Here is an 18,544-nt window from a genome sequence, read left to right on the forward strand (position 1 = left end):
TTCGGGAAATTAAATCTCTGCGGTTTCACAAGCAGAGTTGTGCAATGTTGTGGCATCATTGAGAGTGACGACCCTCTGACCGTTGCAAGATGGCGGGCGCACCGACGTGTCTGGAGCGGTGGGATGTGACATCTACGTACATATGATACTATCTATGATGAGCAGTGCGTCGAGGATGCCCGCAGTTGTCAGGTGAATGGCGTCCTTCGAAAGTCCAGTCAGCTGCACTTTCACTTCGAGATGTATAGCCAAGAAAGCTGTCATATAAATTCAAATTATTATAAGCAGACACTACAGGATCTTCCCAACACGGATTATGAGGAGAACGAATTTCAAAATGGTGCTTCGGCGCAACGGTTCGCAGGATAATAGAAGCTGCGCAGTTGCTATAATCACGCGTCTCGATGTAAACAAGAGAGTGAAATTTGACAACTGGAAGTGCTGAGTAAGCCAGAGAGTGTCATGCTACCACAAACCGGAGGTACGCTTATACTGACGAAAATAATTGTTTCCAAAATGTCTTTATCCGTAGTTTAAAGCAGCGAGTTTTATCGAAATTATTTTGTATCTGTTCGTGTAAGTTAGTTAACAATCTTTTTACAAAGGTAGCAGTTAGTGTTTTAGCAGCTAGTCTGCTGCTGATCTCTTCTGAGTGACGTCTGTTTTAATGCGGGGTTTTTCTATCTGTCGAATACCTGCCAAATACCAGCTATACATTTTACCATAATATTCTTTTGAAAACAGATTTAAACAGTGTTTTTTAAACCGACCAATAAAAGTGTCGTCTGCTAAAATGATGGAACCCCAGGACAATATTGAAGAGGATGACACCGCATCATCAGCATCAGCATCCCCGCCACCCCGGTCTCTGCCCCGTCAGCGCGTCTCTCTGCAGAAGAGCAGCGTGTGTTCTCGTTCTTACTTCATGGTGGTGATGGTTTTCTTCCACGTTTACATCATCAATGTCATTGCACTTCTGCTGTATGTTCATTATAATAACGGCTCTAACACAAGCACGGCAAACCTGGATTTTACAAACAGAGATAACAGTCATAAAGTTACCGGACCGTCAGATGCGCAGACCCCTTCAGACTCGGGCTTCCCTCGAAATATGTATCTTCCTCGCATTGAAGGAATACGGGTAAGGAGTATACATTAGATGATTTGGAGATCTGTGAGTATTTATAATCGTTTATCTTCCAAAAACTACAGTCTTTTTTTATTTTTTTATTAGGTGGGACATGTCCAAAAAGTGTCACTGGTACCAGGGAAAGTCCATGAAATGAAGACACTCAGTCTAAAGCCCCTTCTGTTTGGTAAGGACAGCCCCCCCCCCCCCCACACACACACACACACACACACACACACACACACACACACACGCCCAAAAAAAAGTCTGTTATCAAGTCATCCATAACCTGTATGATTTTCTTTTCATGAAACACACAAATGAAGATATTTCACAGTGTCCATAGTGCACTTTTTAATACAACAATACTAGACAAGGGCTGTTGAGAGGACAAAAAAGTACCATAAAAGTAGTCATGTGCTGTGTGCAATTGGTCCTAATTGCACACATATTAATCCTAATATGGCTAACATCCACTTACCTACTTTCAGCAAATTGGTCACAACAATTGAATGAACATTATGTCACCAAATTAATATTCATGGCCCGTTTACACCAAGAACAATAATGATAACTATATTAGTGTCCACCCAAATGTACAATAACGTCTTGTTTATAATATAAGAGTGCACTGCAGTTGTCATTTGCCGCTTTAAATGCTCACGCTCTTTAAAGTTGGATGGATTCTGATTGGCTGTCAGTGTTTTTATCTTTCATTAGCTGTAAAAAACAAACAAACTATTATTTCAGTGATTTCAATAATATAGCTGCGGTGTGGACTTCACTATTCACATAGAATTAAAACAATTATTAAAACTTTAATACTCATTCTAATTGTATGAGAATAGTGGGTCCACAGCACAGTTATAACAGATGACATAATCGCAGTGTATGCTTGCTTATAATAAACTAAATTTTTATCGCTTATTGGTGTGTGGACACTAATATAGTTATCATTATAGTTCTTGTTCGTGATGTGAAAGATCCTTAATAATAAAGCTTCCAATGTTTCCCTCACTATTTTCAGATTCTTGCTCTGGCCCTGCGTACAACTTTAATGTAAAAATGTAGTAACAAAAATGCATTATTTTTATTCATAATTCCCAATATGCATAAAAAATGAATGAAAAAAAAAAGCATGAATGAAAGGTATCTGCTAGAATTTCGATTTTTGGGTGATCTTATGAAATTAAACGTTAGCCTAGTCTTATTGGCATGCATGCATGGTTTGCTATTAGGGTTTTTGTGTTTGAAGCATCATTGTGGCTCTGTTTGTGTGTGTATTGCTGCAGAGATCCCTGGCTTTCTATCAGAGGAGGAGTGTGGTGTAGTTGTGCGTTTGGCTCAGCTGAAGGGTTTGATGGAGAGTCAGGTTATGGTCCCTGAAGGTCAAGAGGAACTTAATCAGCAGCTTAACCTCAGTCCTGAGGAAATCTTCAATTTCCTTGACCTCAACCAAGATGGCCAACTACAACCTCATGAGGTTTGGTTTTGCAGTTTGATAATGCTGAGAAAATGTAATGTGTAAATCTTTCTTTATGTTTGTTCATTTACTTTACGTGTAATCTGTAACTTGATTTTCTGGTGTAGATATTGACACACTCTCGAGTGAGAGATGGAATCTGGTTAACTTCTGAGAACCTTAAGGAAATCTATGATGGCCTAAAAGTTGATCAGGATGGAAATGGTAAAGACCCAAGAGTTAGATCTTAAACGGACACCCAATAGACATAGATCATAGTTTGCCAATTTGAGTGTCCATATGTATGTTTTGAGTATATGTGTCTTTTGACGCAGGTCTCTTGAGTTTAGAGGAGTTTGGGCGTCTGAGAAGTGATGCCTTTCAGCGTTTTCTGCTACAACGTGGGGTAGAAAGGAGCCAGCTGGTGAGGAACAGCAGACACACCTGGCTCTACCAGGGTCAGGGAGCACATCAGGTTCTTCAAGACCTCCGCAAAAGGTTTTATCTGTTCTCTTATTGTCCACCCATCAAGTGTGCTGACATACAGCTTTTAAAAAGCTTTGCTTTCTTCATGTGTTTCCGTCTGTCACCCCTTCTCGGTTTGTAATAATGCTATATCTATATCTCTTCCTGTCTTTAAAGAGTCACTCGTTTAACACGACTGCCATCCTCTCTGGTGGAGTTAAGTGAACCTTTACAAGTAGTGCGCTATGAGCAGGGCGGCCATTACCACGCTCATCATGACAGTGGGCCTGTGTACCCTGAAACAACCTGCACACACACTCGCCTTGCTGCCAATACCACCTCCCCATTCCAGACTTCCTGCAGGTAAGCCAAAGAGACAAGGCTTAAGCTTCATGTTTGAGCTGTTTTAACTGAAAGCAACTTGCACTGACATATCTGAAAATATGTCAGTGCCATTGTTTTGTCTCAAGATGCACACCAGTAATGTTTTCTAAAGCACGTTTATAATAGCTACTTAAATGTCCTAATTGAACTAAAGCCTAATCCTGGCTTAAGTCTAGCCCTGTCTGTAAAACTGGGCCTAAGATGAATATTTTACAATGTGTAATCAGATAATGTCATAAATAATAATTAAGCATTATCACACAAGCAAAAATGTATTTAGAACAAGAGCATGATTAGGAACGGGATATTAACTTCATTAAAGAGCCCATGTTATGCTTTTTCGGATATTACCTTTCATGTAGTGTTTAATAAAGCTGTTTTTTTAATGTAAAAGGTCTGGAAAGTTTCAAAGATCAAAGTGCATGAGAAAAGGAGTTATTTTCTCCTAAAAGAAAGAACTGCCAGAAATGAGTCGTCATTAACTCCAGTCTGCATGCCACCCTATGGTCTTTATTGGCTGCCCACTTTAACCCTCCTCAAACACTGTAGTTGTAGCTGAAGCCTGGAAGAGCTTGTTGTTAGATATCTCAAGAATATGCTGTTTTCTGTACTGCCAAAGCAAATCCAAAGCGTTTCCAAAGGATGAGGACTCGGGCTTGAATTGATACGGTAAAACTAACACCGTCGTTATCACTGTGTATACAAGTACCTTCAGAGCCGGAATTCAGATACGGTAATGTGTGTTTCGTTTCCAACCGCTGTAAGCAGAATAGCTTGGGCCATCTGACCAATCAGAGCAGAGTAGGCTCTCGGAAAGGAGGGGTTTAGAGAGACCGAATCTTTGATCGAACTGTTTCAGACATTGTGAGAAAAGAAGTGATGCTGCAATGTATATTATGAGAAAATTAAAGTTTTTTTTTTTACCTTAGATGCATGTAAACCTATTATAGGATACCTCTAAAACTAAATTAGGAACGTTTAAAATATCATAATAGGGGTTAATATTATGTAAATACATTTCTGACCAAATTTGGCAATTTTTTATCCCCCAAAAGTTCATAGTATTTGTGTCTTTTTTACAGGTACATCACGGTTCTGTTTTACCTTAGTAATGTAGAAGAAGGGGGGGAGACCACCTTTCCAGTGGCAGATAATAGGACTTATGAAGAAGTGGTGTGTCCTATTGAATAAAACATCTTTGCATGTGTATTTGTGAGTTAAAAGCAAGAGTTTTACACTATTTAAGCACATGCGACAGCCAATAATTATGTGCATGTATTTGTGTTTCCCAGTCACTGATACAGAACGATGTGGATCTGTTGGACACCAGGAAGCATTGTGATAAAGGCAACCTGAGAGTGAAGCCCATTAAGGGGACGGCAGTTTTCTGGTATAACTATCTCTCCGATGGTAGAGGTAATGAATATAACTTATCTGCTATTTTGTAATGTATTTTTGTAACGGTTTTTTTATAATGGTGGTGTAATATTTGCACCAATTATGCTTAAACCTTCTTATTCTATCCGTTTAATCATTGTTTGATACCCAAACCCAAATTGTATTATCAGCATAACAATTTAAGTATAAAAAGTCTAACTGAAATATTAACATCAATTTCAGAATGTCTCAGACTTTTAGACCTCACTGTCCAGATAAATAGTCTGGAAAATCTTGTTCATAAGCTGTAATTGTTGTTCTGTGCTGCCCTCTGTAGGTTGGGTGGGTGAACAGGATGAGTATTCTCTTCATGGTGGCTGTGTGGTGACACGAGGGACTAAGTGGGTTGCCAATAATTGGATCAATGTCGATCCAGACTACCAGCGACAGGCACGCTATCAACAATTTGTTTCTCAACAAGAGACACAAGAGCAAGAAGAACTGAACTCAGACCAACACATTGAAACACACCAAGACTTGTAAACACACACATATCCAGGTACAACAATGAACATATATACACATTCACTTCTGTGTAATGATCTTTTTATAGTCCCTCACTTTCTCTTTCACACACATGGCAGAAAATCACTATACACACACGCCTTTGCATCACTCAAACACCCTGAAGCACTGACGACCTCATACCAACAAACACACAAAAATACACTCATCCTTTGTATATTTTTAATCTGGTTCACTCTTCCACACAAATGCACACTATAGAAATGTAGCCCTACAAACATTTCCTCGTATTCAGAATTGAATGAGCTTTACCCAGCCTTCAGCGGTCCCAGTGTCTGAACTGGAACCTGTGTTGGGTTGGATTCAGGGATAAACAGCCTGATATTTATGCAATTGTGAAAGACAATGCTACTGTTCCTAATGTAGATATTTGAAGGCATTATTATTCCCATTAAATGGGAATGCAGCCATATTTGACAACTTTGTTTACATACAGATTGACACTCTACTGTACCTTCCAAAGGCCGTACACCGCAGCTAAGCGTTAAATGCAGTGATAGTAAATAGAAGAGCATCCGAGATGTGTATCTCTTCCCTGGTGGGATGATAGTTATGACTAGCGACTTTGGCAACCTCCAGCAAATAAAGCACAGTCAGTGCTAAAGCAACTTCACAATTGTGGGAGGATGTAGTGTGTATGTGGCCAAAGAATGTGTAAAATATATATATATATATATATATTGTTGCTTTCTACTGAAGTGACATTTTAACTGACATCAAAATCACTAAACACTTTGGTGTTATCTGCAGGTGCACTCAGCATTAACTAGTTGTAGTTCTGTCAATGGAGTACAGGTTAGTTTATTATCATAACTAGTAACTAAAAATAATTAATAGTTTTAACCTATGTAACATCTATTCAGCCTCCATCTCTGCAAGGACGTTTCTTACACTTATTCCCGCTCAGATATTCCTGAAAAGAAGCATGTAAACTTGCACAATCTTGTATGATTTGATTATGTTTTACTTTGTTAATTGCAATGCATCCAAAGACTGACTGAAGTTAACTTATTTTATTTATTTGTTGGAGTTAAATAAATCACATTGTTGCTGTTAAAATGCACAGAATCACTTTGTTGAATAAATTATTAAAATGATCAATCAGAGACTGTTGTTTTCTTTAAAAACACTTTCATTTTCTACTTTAACATTTTGTCTGTTGTTTTTATAAATCTTTTATAATTTATAAAAATGTTATAAAATGTTATAAATACAATTACATTACATTTAAAATTACGTGTTCATATTACTAATCAGTATAATTTACAATAATCCTTTACAAGTAAAATAAACCAAAAAATATTTAATTTAAACACCTACATTTTTTCAACCAATTTAGAGAAAAGTATCAGACATGCTTCATTAGTCAAATGCTATTTGAGCATTCATTTCATGGACATAACTTGGAGGTTTACTTTTTTTGTATATAGCTTGTATGAGCATGTAGAACAAGATGAATCATCTATCAAGAAATCAGTCTTCTCTCATAGTCTGGTACCACTTATATCCTGAAATGTGAAGTTAGAAATCATGTATAAGATAATATTCAACAATCATTCCATAATCATATTCCATGTATATCTACTGTAAGTGTGATATTGGTGAGCACATACTGTACTTATAGAACCTACCAGAGCATTCTCATAGCTGTGGATGGTCACAGCTCCCCGATGCTTGAGACAGTACAGAACAGCATCATGCACAGTAGCAAAGACACGACCTTCAGTGATGACATCAGAGAAGAAGCCGCCACGCTCAAGCTGATCCACCACCAGTGCTTGAGTGAAAACAATAAACAGGCCACAAATTATAATCATTGACTGAATATAAAACATCTGACAGGAAGGCTGATCTTTGAAGTCCACTGTAACAGTAATGATGATAGACCCATTACCTTGACAGCCTGCCAAGTAAATATCCACATCGATCTCTCCAAAATCGTGGAATATCTACAATAAGAAATGGTGATGAGAGCTTGGTTGCAATGCAAAGTCACCTTTTCTCTGTTGGACTTTTGAAGCACTTACATTTCTTAATGTCTTAATGGCCACTGTATCAACAAAGTTAGCAGTGGAGAAATCCAATATGATGGAATGGATGTCCCAGGTCCACTTCCCCAGGGATCCCAGAGAAACCCTCTCCAGATCCCTGCTTAAAGTGTCCTCGCTGCTGGAGTCCAGCGTGGTGGTGTCCCCGTCATGTAGATCTGACACTGACCCCAGGGTGACGGTATCAGGGTCAGTGCCCTTCAGGTACATCCAGGTGTGACAGCCATCAGATGTCCGTGCTGTCTCAGGTATTACAAACACTGTACTGTTTTCCCTCTGTCTCCAGCCAAGCTCTACCTCTCTGTGCATGTCTTCATTAACTTCCTCTTCCACTGTAAAAACAGACTTTTTGGATCGCTGAGAGGCTTCCCTGAGAGCTCTTTTCTGTAAAGGAAGAATGAAAGTGACAGTTCACAGATTTGAGCAGATGAATTCACTAGATGTTTGACCATAGACATGCTGCCTTTCTGGATACATAGCCACTTAATCATTATGGAGTTATGTTAAAAGTGACTGTTTTGAAATGGTCTACATTGGCACACAAATAGCAAACTGCACAGGAAACATTTGATTTCAGTAGAGTTTGAATACACACAGCACACACAAATATTATGTAGAATAATCCATTTGAAATAACTATTTTTATTGACGCTTCTCAGTGTTAAATGAAATGTGTGGGTTTTTTTTAAATAAAAACAATTTTTGGTTTAACTTTATTTTGATGGTCCCAAATTTGTATAAATATAGTTTTCACTGAGCTCAAAAAAATGCATTCTGGGATTGACTTCTCCTTATAATTTGGACAAAATTAGGTCAAAATCTTGGGAGGCAGCATAAGTACCGATATCTTTTGTAACAGCCTTTGCGTCACCCATGCCGCCTTTAAATGCTGCCTTTGTAAGATCACTAGGTTTTGGAACAGACTGTACATATATACAGGATTAGGACTAGCTCATGTTAATGGTGCAGTTTATCATATCATTATCCAGTAACCATGGAAAGAGTTAGCAGAGATCTTCTACCTGTCTTTTAGCCTCTCTTCGGGCTCTTCGCTCTGCTCTCCTCTCTCTGCGTCTCTGCTTGGCCTCCTGTCTGCGCTTATAGGTGAGCATTTTCCCAATGTCCAGGCCACTCTGCAGAAACATTAGCAATCAATATGCATTAGCAAAAATAATATAGGTATATCTTTAAAGACAGATGTTTCCAAACTTTTTACTCCAACGGCCCCCACTAACCACAAAAATATTCAAAGGACCCCTAGTTTTATTTTTACAACTTATTTTAATCTATGGGCACACCTAGTTTTTGTAATTAAAACATGACTAAAATATTTAGAATTAAAATAAAAAATCCAGAAATGTTTTTTTTTTTTTACTCACAATTTGTACATAATAAAATATTTTAGAGCGTGGCATAGTTGTTTTTGTTTATGTTTTGTCTTATAAATGATTTTGAGCCATCTTGTATGGAAGGCCCCCTTGGATGTTTCCTAGTGGGCCCCAGACCCCTGGTTGAGAACCACTGTGACATTCCGAAGTACTGAAAAAGAAATACTCTATTGCATACCAAGTTCCAAACAAATAATTGTACCTTTTTTTTAAGGGCCTCAAGATAAAGTTCAGCATTAGCAAAGTACATGGTGGCGGAAGAGCGAAATATGGTGATACCTGGTACCTCCCTCACCTGCAAAACAAAAAGCATGATTGTGATAAGTCTGCTAAGGTAGATACATTGAAAATATAAAAGGCCACATAGGCATAATGAAGTCTTGTTTGCTATTTAAATTGTCCTGATATTTCCTGATATAATTGTCCTGGAGTAATAGTGGGAATGTGATAGATATTTCTTCATTTAGCAGGACTGCACAAGAATGTTAAACTGAGGGCCATTTTTGGTTATTTGTCTATTTATTGCAGTTAAAAATTAATGTAATACTCACCTCTTTGTGTGTCTCCATATCTAGATATAGCTCAGTGCCAGGGAGGTGTCCCAGTAGTGAATAACTGGGCCTGAGACACAGAGAAGTCATGCGATAAGGTCAGATATGATGCAGTAAGAGAATGAAGCAGATGACAAGAGCGAGAAACACTGTTGAAAGATAAGAAGACTCCAACCGTTGAGTTCTGAAGATAACAGAGAGTAGAGCAAAACCCATGGAGGCACCCAGACCCATATCCAAATTAAAGAGCACAGTAGACGCATATGTCACCAACCATATCAACTACAAACACAAAAACAGAGCATAGAGATGACTAAATAAGTACAGATAAACCAATACTTTGGGTAAGCGATTCAGATGAATCTCAGTCAGCAGCACTAAATGCTTGTAGATTTTTGGCGGAGACTGTAGCATAACTTACTAGATCAATCTTGCAACTACGCCACAGTGTGACTATGTCATAGTACTGCTTGAACATTCCCTTCAGATTCACAAATACAATGGCAGCAAGAACTGCCTAGAGAGACACAAAGAATGGAAATTCTAGTCATAATTTATTCATAGCTCATACCAAAATAATGAATCTATTAAGTAAAAATAGCTTGGTAATCTTACTCATAGTCTGCACAGAGGATTGTTTATACATACCTTGGGCAGCTCCTGAAAAAGTGAGCCTAACTTTAGTACCGTCACTAGTACTATTACACCAGACACTACTCCTGCAATCTAAACAAACACAATGTGATGAGCAAATGTAGATATATAAATGCATGCATTCGCTAAGTTGTACAAATGCATTTGTCTTGCCTGTGTCTTGCCTCCTGTGGTTTCCTGTATGAGACTGCGAGACATAGAAGAACAAACTGAAAAACACTGGAAAAAACCTCCGACTGTATTACTGAGACCCAAAGCCACCAGCTCCTACAACACAGCCAGAAAAAGACATAGATCAGCTGTGTAATGTAGTTATCTGATTGTCTATTTCCATGTGTGTTATGGTGATTTACCCACCTGGTTGCTTTCTACTTTGTAACCATGTTTCAGAGCGAAGGTTTTGCCCAAAGAGATAGAAATGGCATAACCCACAATGGCTATTGCAAATGCATCCAACACCACCTCAGAAAAGACACGGGTGTTTGGAACCCCGGGAGGCTGAAGTCTGAGAAAACACATCAGAACGACCAGTAATGCATGCACTTGAAATATCATAAGTCATATAACTATTTTTCCAATATTTGATTTTTACATTTTCTGTGAGTGAGCCAAAACAATCCTAGTGGTGGTTTTCATGGCCTTGCTATGCAGATGCTGATGTGTTCTGAATAGTTTTAACGTGTTGGTAGGTGGTTGCTAGAGTGTTGTGGATGGTTGCACCAAGTCCCCCAACTAAATGGTAACAATAATAATGTAATGCTTGCCTTCCCAAACACCACTAACTGAGAGAAAAAACTATTATTATTTAAAAATACAAATACTTTTGATGTGAAAACTCACCCACTTGGGATCTCACCAACGACTGATATCTTATAGCTTTCATTCAGCCGAGTGTAGAATGATATAACGGTCGCCACTACAATCTAGCATAAAAGCATATACAAACTTTCATGAATTTCATGAGCTACGGGTAAAATTATGTTAATGATTCCTTTGTAGTAAATAAGAAGCCAGACTAGGTGCAATTAGTTATTACTAGGAGATATGATGCAAACACAATGCAGAGTTGAAATGCTGACTACACAGATTAATAGCACAGAGAGGGCATCAAGGAAAGGCACTACAGATACAACAGAGATACTGGTTTAGAGATGTAATGAATCCTATTAAATAAAAATGTTACTAAGTACAACTTAAGGGGAGGATTGAATCAAACAATGAAGAAGAGAAGCAGATAGTATTTCGATTTTTGGGGGATTACATACAGTGCAGAGTTCCACCGGAATAGGCACCAGCAGTTTATGCCTGAGCGCATTGTTAAGCTCTTTGGCAGTGATGAGAACCACAATGGCCACAACACTAGCCAGCAGAGTTGGGAGATGAGTCTCTGGCAACAGCCTAACCAAGTCTGCTAGAGTCTACACAGAGAAATTACAGAGTTATGCATGTATTGAGGCATGCACATCCAATGCATGTTTCTGTTTGTTAGATCGTACTCACATAGACAATAGACAGAGGTCCATTGAAGCGCTTGGGTGAGACTCCAAGGATGTACTTTAACTGGGCTACTACAGCATGAGCGGAGGCAGCTGTGGTATAACCTCTGACCAACGGCTCTGAAAGATACGTACCAACAAACCCAAACTGCACCAAGCCTAATACAACCTAAGAGTGAGGATGCAAGATTGTATTTAATTCTAATGTGAAACTGATATATCACAATTCATGTGCAATAGTGGATATATGTACAGTAGTTTGGTGTCGATTAAGATGTAAGATTAAGTTGAGACTTTTTATTATTTTCAAAAAAGTTTCTAATGCTCACCAAGGCTGCATTTGTATCAAAAGCACAGTAAAACAACACTGTGAAATATGATTATAATTTAAAATAACCATTTGTTTATATATAAAAAAAATAAAAAAATAAAAAAACATTTTCAGCAGCCATTACTCCAGTCTATATAGTGTCACAAGATCCTTTCGAAATCATTATAAGATGCTGATTTGGTCCTCAAAAAACATTTCTTCTTATTATTAAACTGTTGTGCTGCTTAATATTTTTGTGGAAACTAATATCTTTGATGAACAGAAGGTTCAAAAGAATAACATTTATTTGAAATAGAATTCTTTAACATTGTAAATGTCTTTACTTTCACTTTTGATCAATTTAATGCATTGTTGCCGAATAAGTATTATTTCTTAAAACAACAACAACAAACTTACTGACCCCAAACTTTTGAATGGTAGTATATATATATATATATATATATATATTTACTCTATGTATATATATAAATGACATGGCTTTAGGTAATATACATTTTTGTGTGTTTGCATCAGTCTGTGTTTGTATGTGTTTTTATTTATCACCTGAATAAGTCCTCCCAGTACAGTGGTGGCAGCAGCAACCTGTACTCTGTAGAAATCCCTAGATACGATATCCACCTCTTCAGTCACATTAGTGCCATTGTAAATAAGGAAATCTGCATCTGGGGCCAGTCTCTCTGTCACACTACCAATCATAATACTGAGGATAGTAAATGTGCCTACGCGAGCACGCACACACACACACACACACACACAAAGTGAACATTGTGAAGTTCAATGAAAATGGACAGTGCACAGGATTCAAGCAGAAAATAATCAATTTAGACAAAATAAAATCAACTGAAGTTATAAGTTAAAAAAAAGTTCAAATATAAATTAGGCTCTCACCTATGGAGATGTGTCGGGAGGTCCCAAAAATAAAATAAATTAATGGAGGATAGAGGGATGTGTAGAGTCCAAATACTGGAGGCAACGAGGCCAGCAAAGCATATGCCATTCCTAAAACACAAAAATACAAGGTCTCAAACAAAGATTATCCTGTATGTTTTAGTCATTAAAAAGTCAAGAAACATGCTTTACCCTGTGGAAGGTGCATAATGCCCACACTGATGCCAGAAATGAGATCCGGCATGCCATAATCCCAGATAGAGTAACGGGGCAACCAGGACAGAACAGGCAAGAAACCAACTATGGTACGTTTCAGTTTGGGTACCGAACAGCTAAAAAAAAAAACATCAAAGAAAACACTTAAAAACAATGCTGATATTATTTACACTAACAGTTGCTTCCATGGCTATATCTTACCTGAGTGATTTCTTCAGCCAATGGGAGATGGGAAGGTTGGTCTGGGAATGGTCCATTCTCTGTGATCGCTCTTTCAGCCTCTGTTCATCTATAACCTCTCTCTGTATACAATACTCTGCATTTCCTGAGTCCATTTTCTCTATTTTGTGCAGTATAGCTACTATAATTGGTCTGATAAAAATGAATTACAAAGCACAAAATTACACTGACCTCAGTACATCAATACAACTTCATAAAGCTTTCTGCGTGACAGTAATCTCTGATATCCCTCTAAAGCTGTGTGAGATATTTAAAAGGAGAGATAATGAGGTTGGTTGAAGCTGTGCTTTCTACTAATCATTAACTTAAGAACAAGTAATAGCATGTAATAATTTTAATGGATACATACAATTTCAGAAGCATCAAATGAGCAAAACAAGCTAACAAGAATATTGCCAATGTGCATGTCATTATAGAAAAATGTAATTATAAAAAAGCCCTGATCGTTATCTCTCAACTCTTGTCTTATTTTAGTGCAAATGCTGACTCAGACTTTCCTCCTGTGTTCATTAGTAGCTACTTTGTGCACTCTAAGGTAAACTGCAATGGAAACTTTTTCTGTTCCAGTAGAAAATTCCATTGTGATGTGCAGCATATTATGAATTAATGACTCAAGAAAAAAAAAGAAAAAAAACAGGACAGGAAGAGATGTTTTGACATCATTCATCCTGTAAATTTGCAACACATGAAGTGGTCCTTAAAATGGCTTTAAATAAATGGAATGGGGAGTTAGTGCAGGCGGGGTTAAAGGTTTAACAGCTCTCATCTGTGGTTAATATATTAATAATTGAGTAGTGTAGGCCTCTGACTTGTACCGATTACACTTGTGGTCCTATTTTTACATTGAAAAAAAATAGGGCGCATAGGTGGGCTATTTTAAGATATCTGTTTGTACAGATGGCACAGTATGAGTTCAGGGGAAATTTTGTAATAAATAATTTTTTTTTTTAATTAAAAAACAGTTGGCTTAGTCTTTACTGCCTTTAAAAGTCTTTACATCATCCCCACAACAACAAAAAGGTAAATTTGCATGTAAAAGCATGGCACATTGCAGAGTTTCAAAAGCAAACTTAAACATAAAAAAAGGAAATTCATTTGGAATAATATAGAGTATAAAAGTTGAATATTGTTTACTATTAAGACGTATTTAATTGAATCAAATACTAGTTCTGGATTTGCTTCATCAAAACCTTGATAACACACACAAAAAAATTATGTATAAACATCCATTATTGCACCAAAAGTAACTGTTAAGAAGCTGCATTAAAGAACAAATGCTTACACATAGATTGTGTGGTCTCTTTAAGAGCATGATGGGGTGAAATTTGACCTTAGCTCTCATGTACTGAGGGCCTTTCCCCAGATTCCATGAGAGAAATACAAACACATAAGCACTGGCAAGTAAAGTGACAATTTAAAAAAAAAAACTTCTACACAAGCTGTAATATTAAGTTATTTTCATTGATCAAGAAAACTTGTTGAGTATTTTTCCCTTCAGTAGTTTGACAAATCATGGTCTATATTTAGCGCTGTTGCTTAGTGGGAATGGCCATGGAAGGTTGAGTACAGAGCATGCTCCCTCTCCCAGTGTTTACTGTCAGACGCAAGGCAGCAAGCGTGTTTGTGTCGAGTGTGGGTAATGGACGAGTTGTTGCCTGAAGGCAGACACCACAGGAAGCCAGAGATCTGGTACGATTCATTGATGCATGTGCTAATATAATGCGATAGACTTCGCTTGTTGCCAATACTGTGACTGATACAACAATAACTGTCTTTTTGTTGACATGTCGGAGCATTGACCTGTTTAGCACTGACCCTTAGAGCAAGATAAAATTATCGGTGCATTAAAATGAACTTTCTTTAAAGTTATGTGGATTACTGAGGGTGCCCTAGCATGTCGCAGCAAGTTGTCATTTAGCTGCATTTGCTAAAAAAAATATTTTTTATCTCTTCAGATGCATGTTCCTTGACATTCTTTTAAGGACCTCCAGGATGTATTTAGGCTAAGACTAACACTTCTTCAAGTTAAGCTATCAAGACAAAAAAAAACCTAAATGGATCTGAGAGCCAAGCATGGTTTGACGCTGTTGGAACAGCTAAACCGAATGCGAGATGCTGAGCAGCTAACAGACGTGGTTCTAATCGCTGAGGGTGTTAGCTTCCCATGCCACCGTGCGGTGCTTTCTGCCTTCAGTCCATACTTCCGCGTAATGTTCACCTGTGGCCTGCGCGAGTGTACCAACCGTCAAGTGGTGTTAAGAGACATGCCGGCACAAAGCCTGGCCCTTTTGCTAGAATACATGTACAGCGCCAATCTTCCACTTACTGCAGCCAATGTGCAGGGCATCTCTGTTGCTGCTTTTCTTCTACAAATGGATGATGTGTTCAGTCGTTGTCAGATCTACATGATTGACAACATGGATGCTTCCAATTGCCTGGGAATCTATTATTATGCCCGGGATCTAGGGGCAGAGGAGTTGGCCGATCAGGCTCAGCGCTATCTGCGGCAGCACTTCACTGAAGTGTGCCTTGGGGAAGAGGTGCTGGAGTTGGAGGCTCACCAGTTAGGGGTGTTATTGGGCTCAGATGACCTTAATATTTCACGGGAAGAGAGCATTTTGGATGTGGTGATGCGCTGGGTGAAGTACAGTCCGGGGGGTGTAGGGTCAGTGGAAGAGAACAGGGCCAGGCACCTCCCAGAACTCTTAAAGAAGGTACGTCTTCCACTGGTGGGTGTGGATTACTTGAAGGGGACGATGAAAAGGAACACAGCACTGCTAGCTGATGCCGAATGTCTTCAGATAATGGAAGAGGCAATTGAAACTGCAAGCTTGGATTCAGATGCTCCACCCCGCCGACTGAAGCTGCGGTACGGTATGGAGACCACAGACCTCCTGCTCTGCATTGGTAATGATGGCGGAGGGATACGCTCACGTTATGGAAGCTACACCGAGCGCAGCTTTTGTTATGCTCCCAACACCGGGCGGACTCTTTTTATCACCTCCCCACGATACGGTGATGCGCTTGGATATGTCTATGCTGGAGTGGTAACTGAGAGGAATGAAATTGTTGTGGCAGGAGAGCTGGGAGCCAGAAGGATGGCGAGGCAGAAAGACAGAAACGTCGAGATTTTCATGTGAGGCTTCTGCAGGAGAAAATGACAGTAATACCCCCATGTTTTCAACATCAAATATACTAAATAAAGCAAAACTGTAAACTAACGTGTTTATTAGAGCACCTAAAATTTAATTTTAAATGAGAGAAAATATATCACATTATTACAGAGAGTAAAACATACAGTTCAAAAATCTAATATTTGCTATGTGTTTTTCAGGTACAACAAGGAAGCCCAAGGATCCTGGAAACACTTGAGCTCAGCAGAGTATCGTGACTCTTATGCATTGAGCTCTTTGGGAGACAACCTGTATCTGATTGGAGGTCAGATGAAGCTGAAGAACCAGTACCTCATCACCAACAGTGTTGAGCGCTGGTCTCTACAGGGTGGGCCATGGCGAAGTGGTGCCCCTCTGCCCATGCCCCTTGCCTATCACAGTGTAGTTCGGATGAAGGGTCGCCTTTATGTGCTTGGGGGACGGACTCCACAGGTAATATACCAAAATATTGGAAATTTGGCATCTTTATAAAGGAGAATGGAGGCTGTATAGTGAAAACACAATAAATCACTATGATTTGGAAAATAAAACCAAGTGGGGGAGCACAGAAAGTGTGTATTTATTGCCTTCTCTCTTTCCCTCTAATGCACCTGTTCTGCCACGTCTCATGAATGGCAGTCATACCGCACAGATGACGAGCCTGACCGTATGAGTAATCGCCTGCTTGAATATGACCCCGAGAACAACAAGTGGAGTGAACTTGGCCCTATGAAATATTCAAAATACCGTTGCAGCGCAGTCGCACTCAATGGGGAAATCTATGTACTGGGTGAGAATGTCAACAGGATGAGTGCAATATGACAACTTATTTTATTTAAAAGTAAAGCTAGGCATCACCTATGCAATTACAAAGATTATACTGTACTGTAAAATGAGCTTCAGTGTCTCCTTCTGCAGGTGGTATTGGGTGTGAAGGTGTGGATCGCGGCCAGTCACGTCACTGCCTTAATGTAGTAGAGATCTACAACCCTGATGGCGATTTCTGGAGGGATGGTCCTCCTTTACCATGGTCTCTCCTATCACTTCGCAGCAATGCATCAAATGCTGGAGTTGTTGATGGAAAACTTTATGTCTGTGGATACTACAAAGGAGCAGGTAAATATTTAAATATACTGTAATATCAATATCAGTCCACTTAGGCATCTTTACTGTGCCTGCTCAAAATTCTGTGTAAAGGTGCAATGCAGCATTAAAACCAGACTAAATTATGCATGCTCTGACCCACCTCAGCCTCTAGTATAATATGCAGTTAAAATTGTTGTGTAAATGCATTTATGCTACCTCTGAGTGGCATTAAACCTAATTGCCACTTCAGAAGCACTTTTGTGCCACCTTTGCAGTGTAAATTTGCCATTAGTTTAGCCTTGAACAGTTAAATCCATGTAATTCTCTGTGGCCATTCAAAATAGACAACATTGTAAGTACTCCACTCTTTCCCAAGATCGTCATGACACCATCACTAAAGACATCCTGCAGTTGGATCCCTGGGAAAATGTATGGACTGTGGTGGCAAGGCAGGCTCTGATGCACGACAGTTACGATGTATGTTTGGTGGCAAATCTGAACCCTCGTGGACTCATACCCCCTCCTGCTGACTTGGTAGAGGAATGACAACAATCTCTCCAAAAATGATTTCTCATGAAATATTATACAATTTATATTATTCACATGACAGAATTCCTCTTCTGTCATGTGAATAATATACATAGCATACTTTTTATCCTCCTGCCAGAAAACTGTAGATATAGGGAGTAGGGCTTTCATAAATAGATATACATTTTTACTTCAAACTATTTTAATTTATAATTCTGCGAGTGCTTTAGTGATTTTGTTGTTGTCGACATTTTTGGATTTTAGATATTACCAATAGTTGAGGTATAGTATGTATTAAGATATGTGTCAAATGATATGATGAAAAACTTACATAATTAACAGTTCAAAATAAAGTAACACTCCGAGAAACTTAAAATGATTTTACTTCACTAGCATAGTAAAAATGTACAGCATAGAGTTGCACAATACAGTATATGTACTGTAACTTTAAGCAGTCGATGTAATTTACTAAACATAAATTAATCTGTCAAACTTAACAACAGCTAAATCTGTCATGTTTCAACTGCAAACAAAATTGAATATATTTTTAATGTTACACAGAGG

The 18,544-nt window shown here is 38.6% G+C and overlaps 3 protein-coding genes across 4 annotated transcripts; 2 read left to right on the top strand and 1 right to left on the bottom strand.

The window, feature by feature from the left end:
- The first annotated feature begins 240 nt into the window (after positions 1-240).
- Positions 241-6,499, top strand: p4htmb (prolyl 4-hydroxylase, transmembrane b). Of its 2 annotated transcripts, XM_056253835.1 has the most exons (10): positions 245-481; positions 809-1,141; positions 1,235-1,316; positions 2,422-2,612; positions 2,720-2,816; positions 2,927-3,089; positions 3,234-3,419; positions 4,523-4,613; positions 4,733-4,856; positions 5,155-6,499. In XM_056253835.1, the coding sequence occupies exons 2-10, from the start codon at positions 926-928 to the stop codon at positions 5,358-5,360; spliced, it is 1,356 nt and encodes a 451-aa protein (XP_056109810.1). In that variant the 5' UTR covers positions 245-481; positions 809-925; the 3' UTR covers positions 5,361-6,499. The 2 variants fall into 2 exon arrangements, with proteins under 2 accessions (XP_056109809.1, XP_056109810.1); XM_056253834.1 differs by having other exon boundaries at positions 241-1,141.
- On the bottom strand, positions 6,401-13,566 carry slc26a6l (solute carrier family 26 member 6, like). Its single transcript, XM_056253825.1, has 19 exons — positions 13,176-13,566; positions 12,951-13,090; positions 12,759-12,869; positions 12,414-12,589; positions 11,544-11,708; positions 11,309-11,461; positions 10,884-10,966; positions 10,401-10,548; positions 10,197-10,310; positions 10,038-10,115; positions 9,811-9,906; positions 9,565-9,671; positions 9,390-9,459; positions 9,041-9,133; positions 8,473-8,583; positions 7,430-7,834; positions 7,297-7,351; positions 7,034-7,179; positions 6,401-6,910 (listed from the first exon to the last, which is right to left on the bottom strand). Exons 1-19 carry the CDS (start codon positions 13,307-13,309, stop codon positions 6,887-6,889), a joined length of 2,409 nt encoding a protein of 802 aa, XP_056109800.1. The 5' UTR covers positions 13,310-13,566; the 3' UTR covers positions 6,401-6,886.
- A 1,230-nt stretch (positions 13,567-14,796) lies between these two features.
- kbtbd12 (kelch repeat and BTB (POZ) domain containing 12) lies at positions 14,797-18,525 on the top strand. Its single transcript, XM_056253831.1, has 6 exons — positions 14,797-14,903; positions 15,170-16,350; positions 16,549-16,819; positions 17,006-17,156; positions 17,285-17,482; positions 17,829-18,525. Exons 2-6 carry the CDS (start codon positions 15,269-15,271, stop codon positions 17,996-17,998), a joined length of 1,872 nt encoding a protein of 623 aa, XP_056109806.1. The 5' UTR covers positions 14,797-14,903; positions 15,170-15,268; the 3' UTR covers positions 17,999-18,525.
- Positions 18,526-18,544: the final 19 nt, after the last annotated feature.

Source organism: Rhinichthys klamathensis, unplaced genomic scaffold, assembly GCF_029890125.1.
Source record: "Rhinichthys klamathensis goyatoka isolate OS25496 unplaced genomic scaffold, OSU_Roscu_1.1 h1tg000109l_1, whole genome shotgun sequence".
NCBI classification, from domain to species: domain Eukaryota; kingdom Metazoa; phylum Chordata; class Actinopteri; order Cypriniformes; family Leuciscidae; genus Rhinichthys; species Rhinichthys klamathensis.

Excerpts from the sequence above, each read along its gene's own strand:
- p4htmb (XM_056253834.1), top strand. The coding sequence starts at position 794 with ATGATGGAACCCCAGGACAATATTGAAGAGGATGACACCGCATCATCA. Across the intron at positions 1,142-1,234 it reads CTCGCATTGAAGGAATACGG|GTGGGACATGTCCAAAAAGT; the intron begins GTAAGGAGTATA and ends TTTTTTTATTAG. Across the intron at positions 4,614-4,732 it reads ATAGGACTTATGAAGAAGTG|TCACTGATACAGAACGATGT; the intron begins GTGTGTCCTATT and ends TGTGTTTCCCAG.
- kbtbd12 (XM_056253831.1), top strand. The coding sequence starts at position 15,269 with ATGGATCTGAGAGCCAAGCATGGTTTGACGCTGTTGGAACAGCTAAAC. Across the intron at positions 16,820-17,005 it reads TTGGGGGACGGACTCCACAG|TCATACCGCACAGATGACGA; the intron begins GTAATATACCAA and ends CATGAATGGCAG. Across the intron at positions 17,483-17,828 it reads TGGATACTACAAAGGAGCAG|ATCGTCATGACACCATCACT; the intron begins GTAAATATTTAA and ends CTCTTTCCCAAG.
- slc26a6l (XM_056253825.1), bottom strand. The coding sequence starts at position 13,309 with ATGGACTCAGGAAATGCAGAGTATTGTATACAGAGAGAGGTTATAGAT. Across the intron at positions 10,116-10,196 it reads CCACAGGAGGCAAGACACAG|ATTGCAGGAGTAGTGTCTGG; the intron begins GCAAGACAAATG and ends GTGTTTGTTTAG. Across the intron at positions 9,134-9,389 it reads ATATGGAGACACACAAAGAG|GTGAGGGAGGTACCAGGTAT; the intron begins GTGAGTATTACA and ends TTTGTTTTGCAG.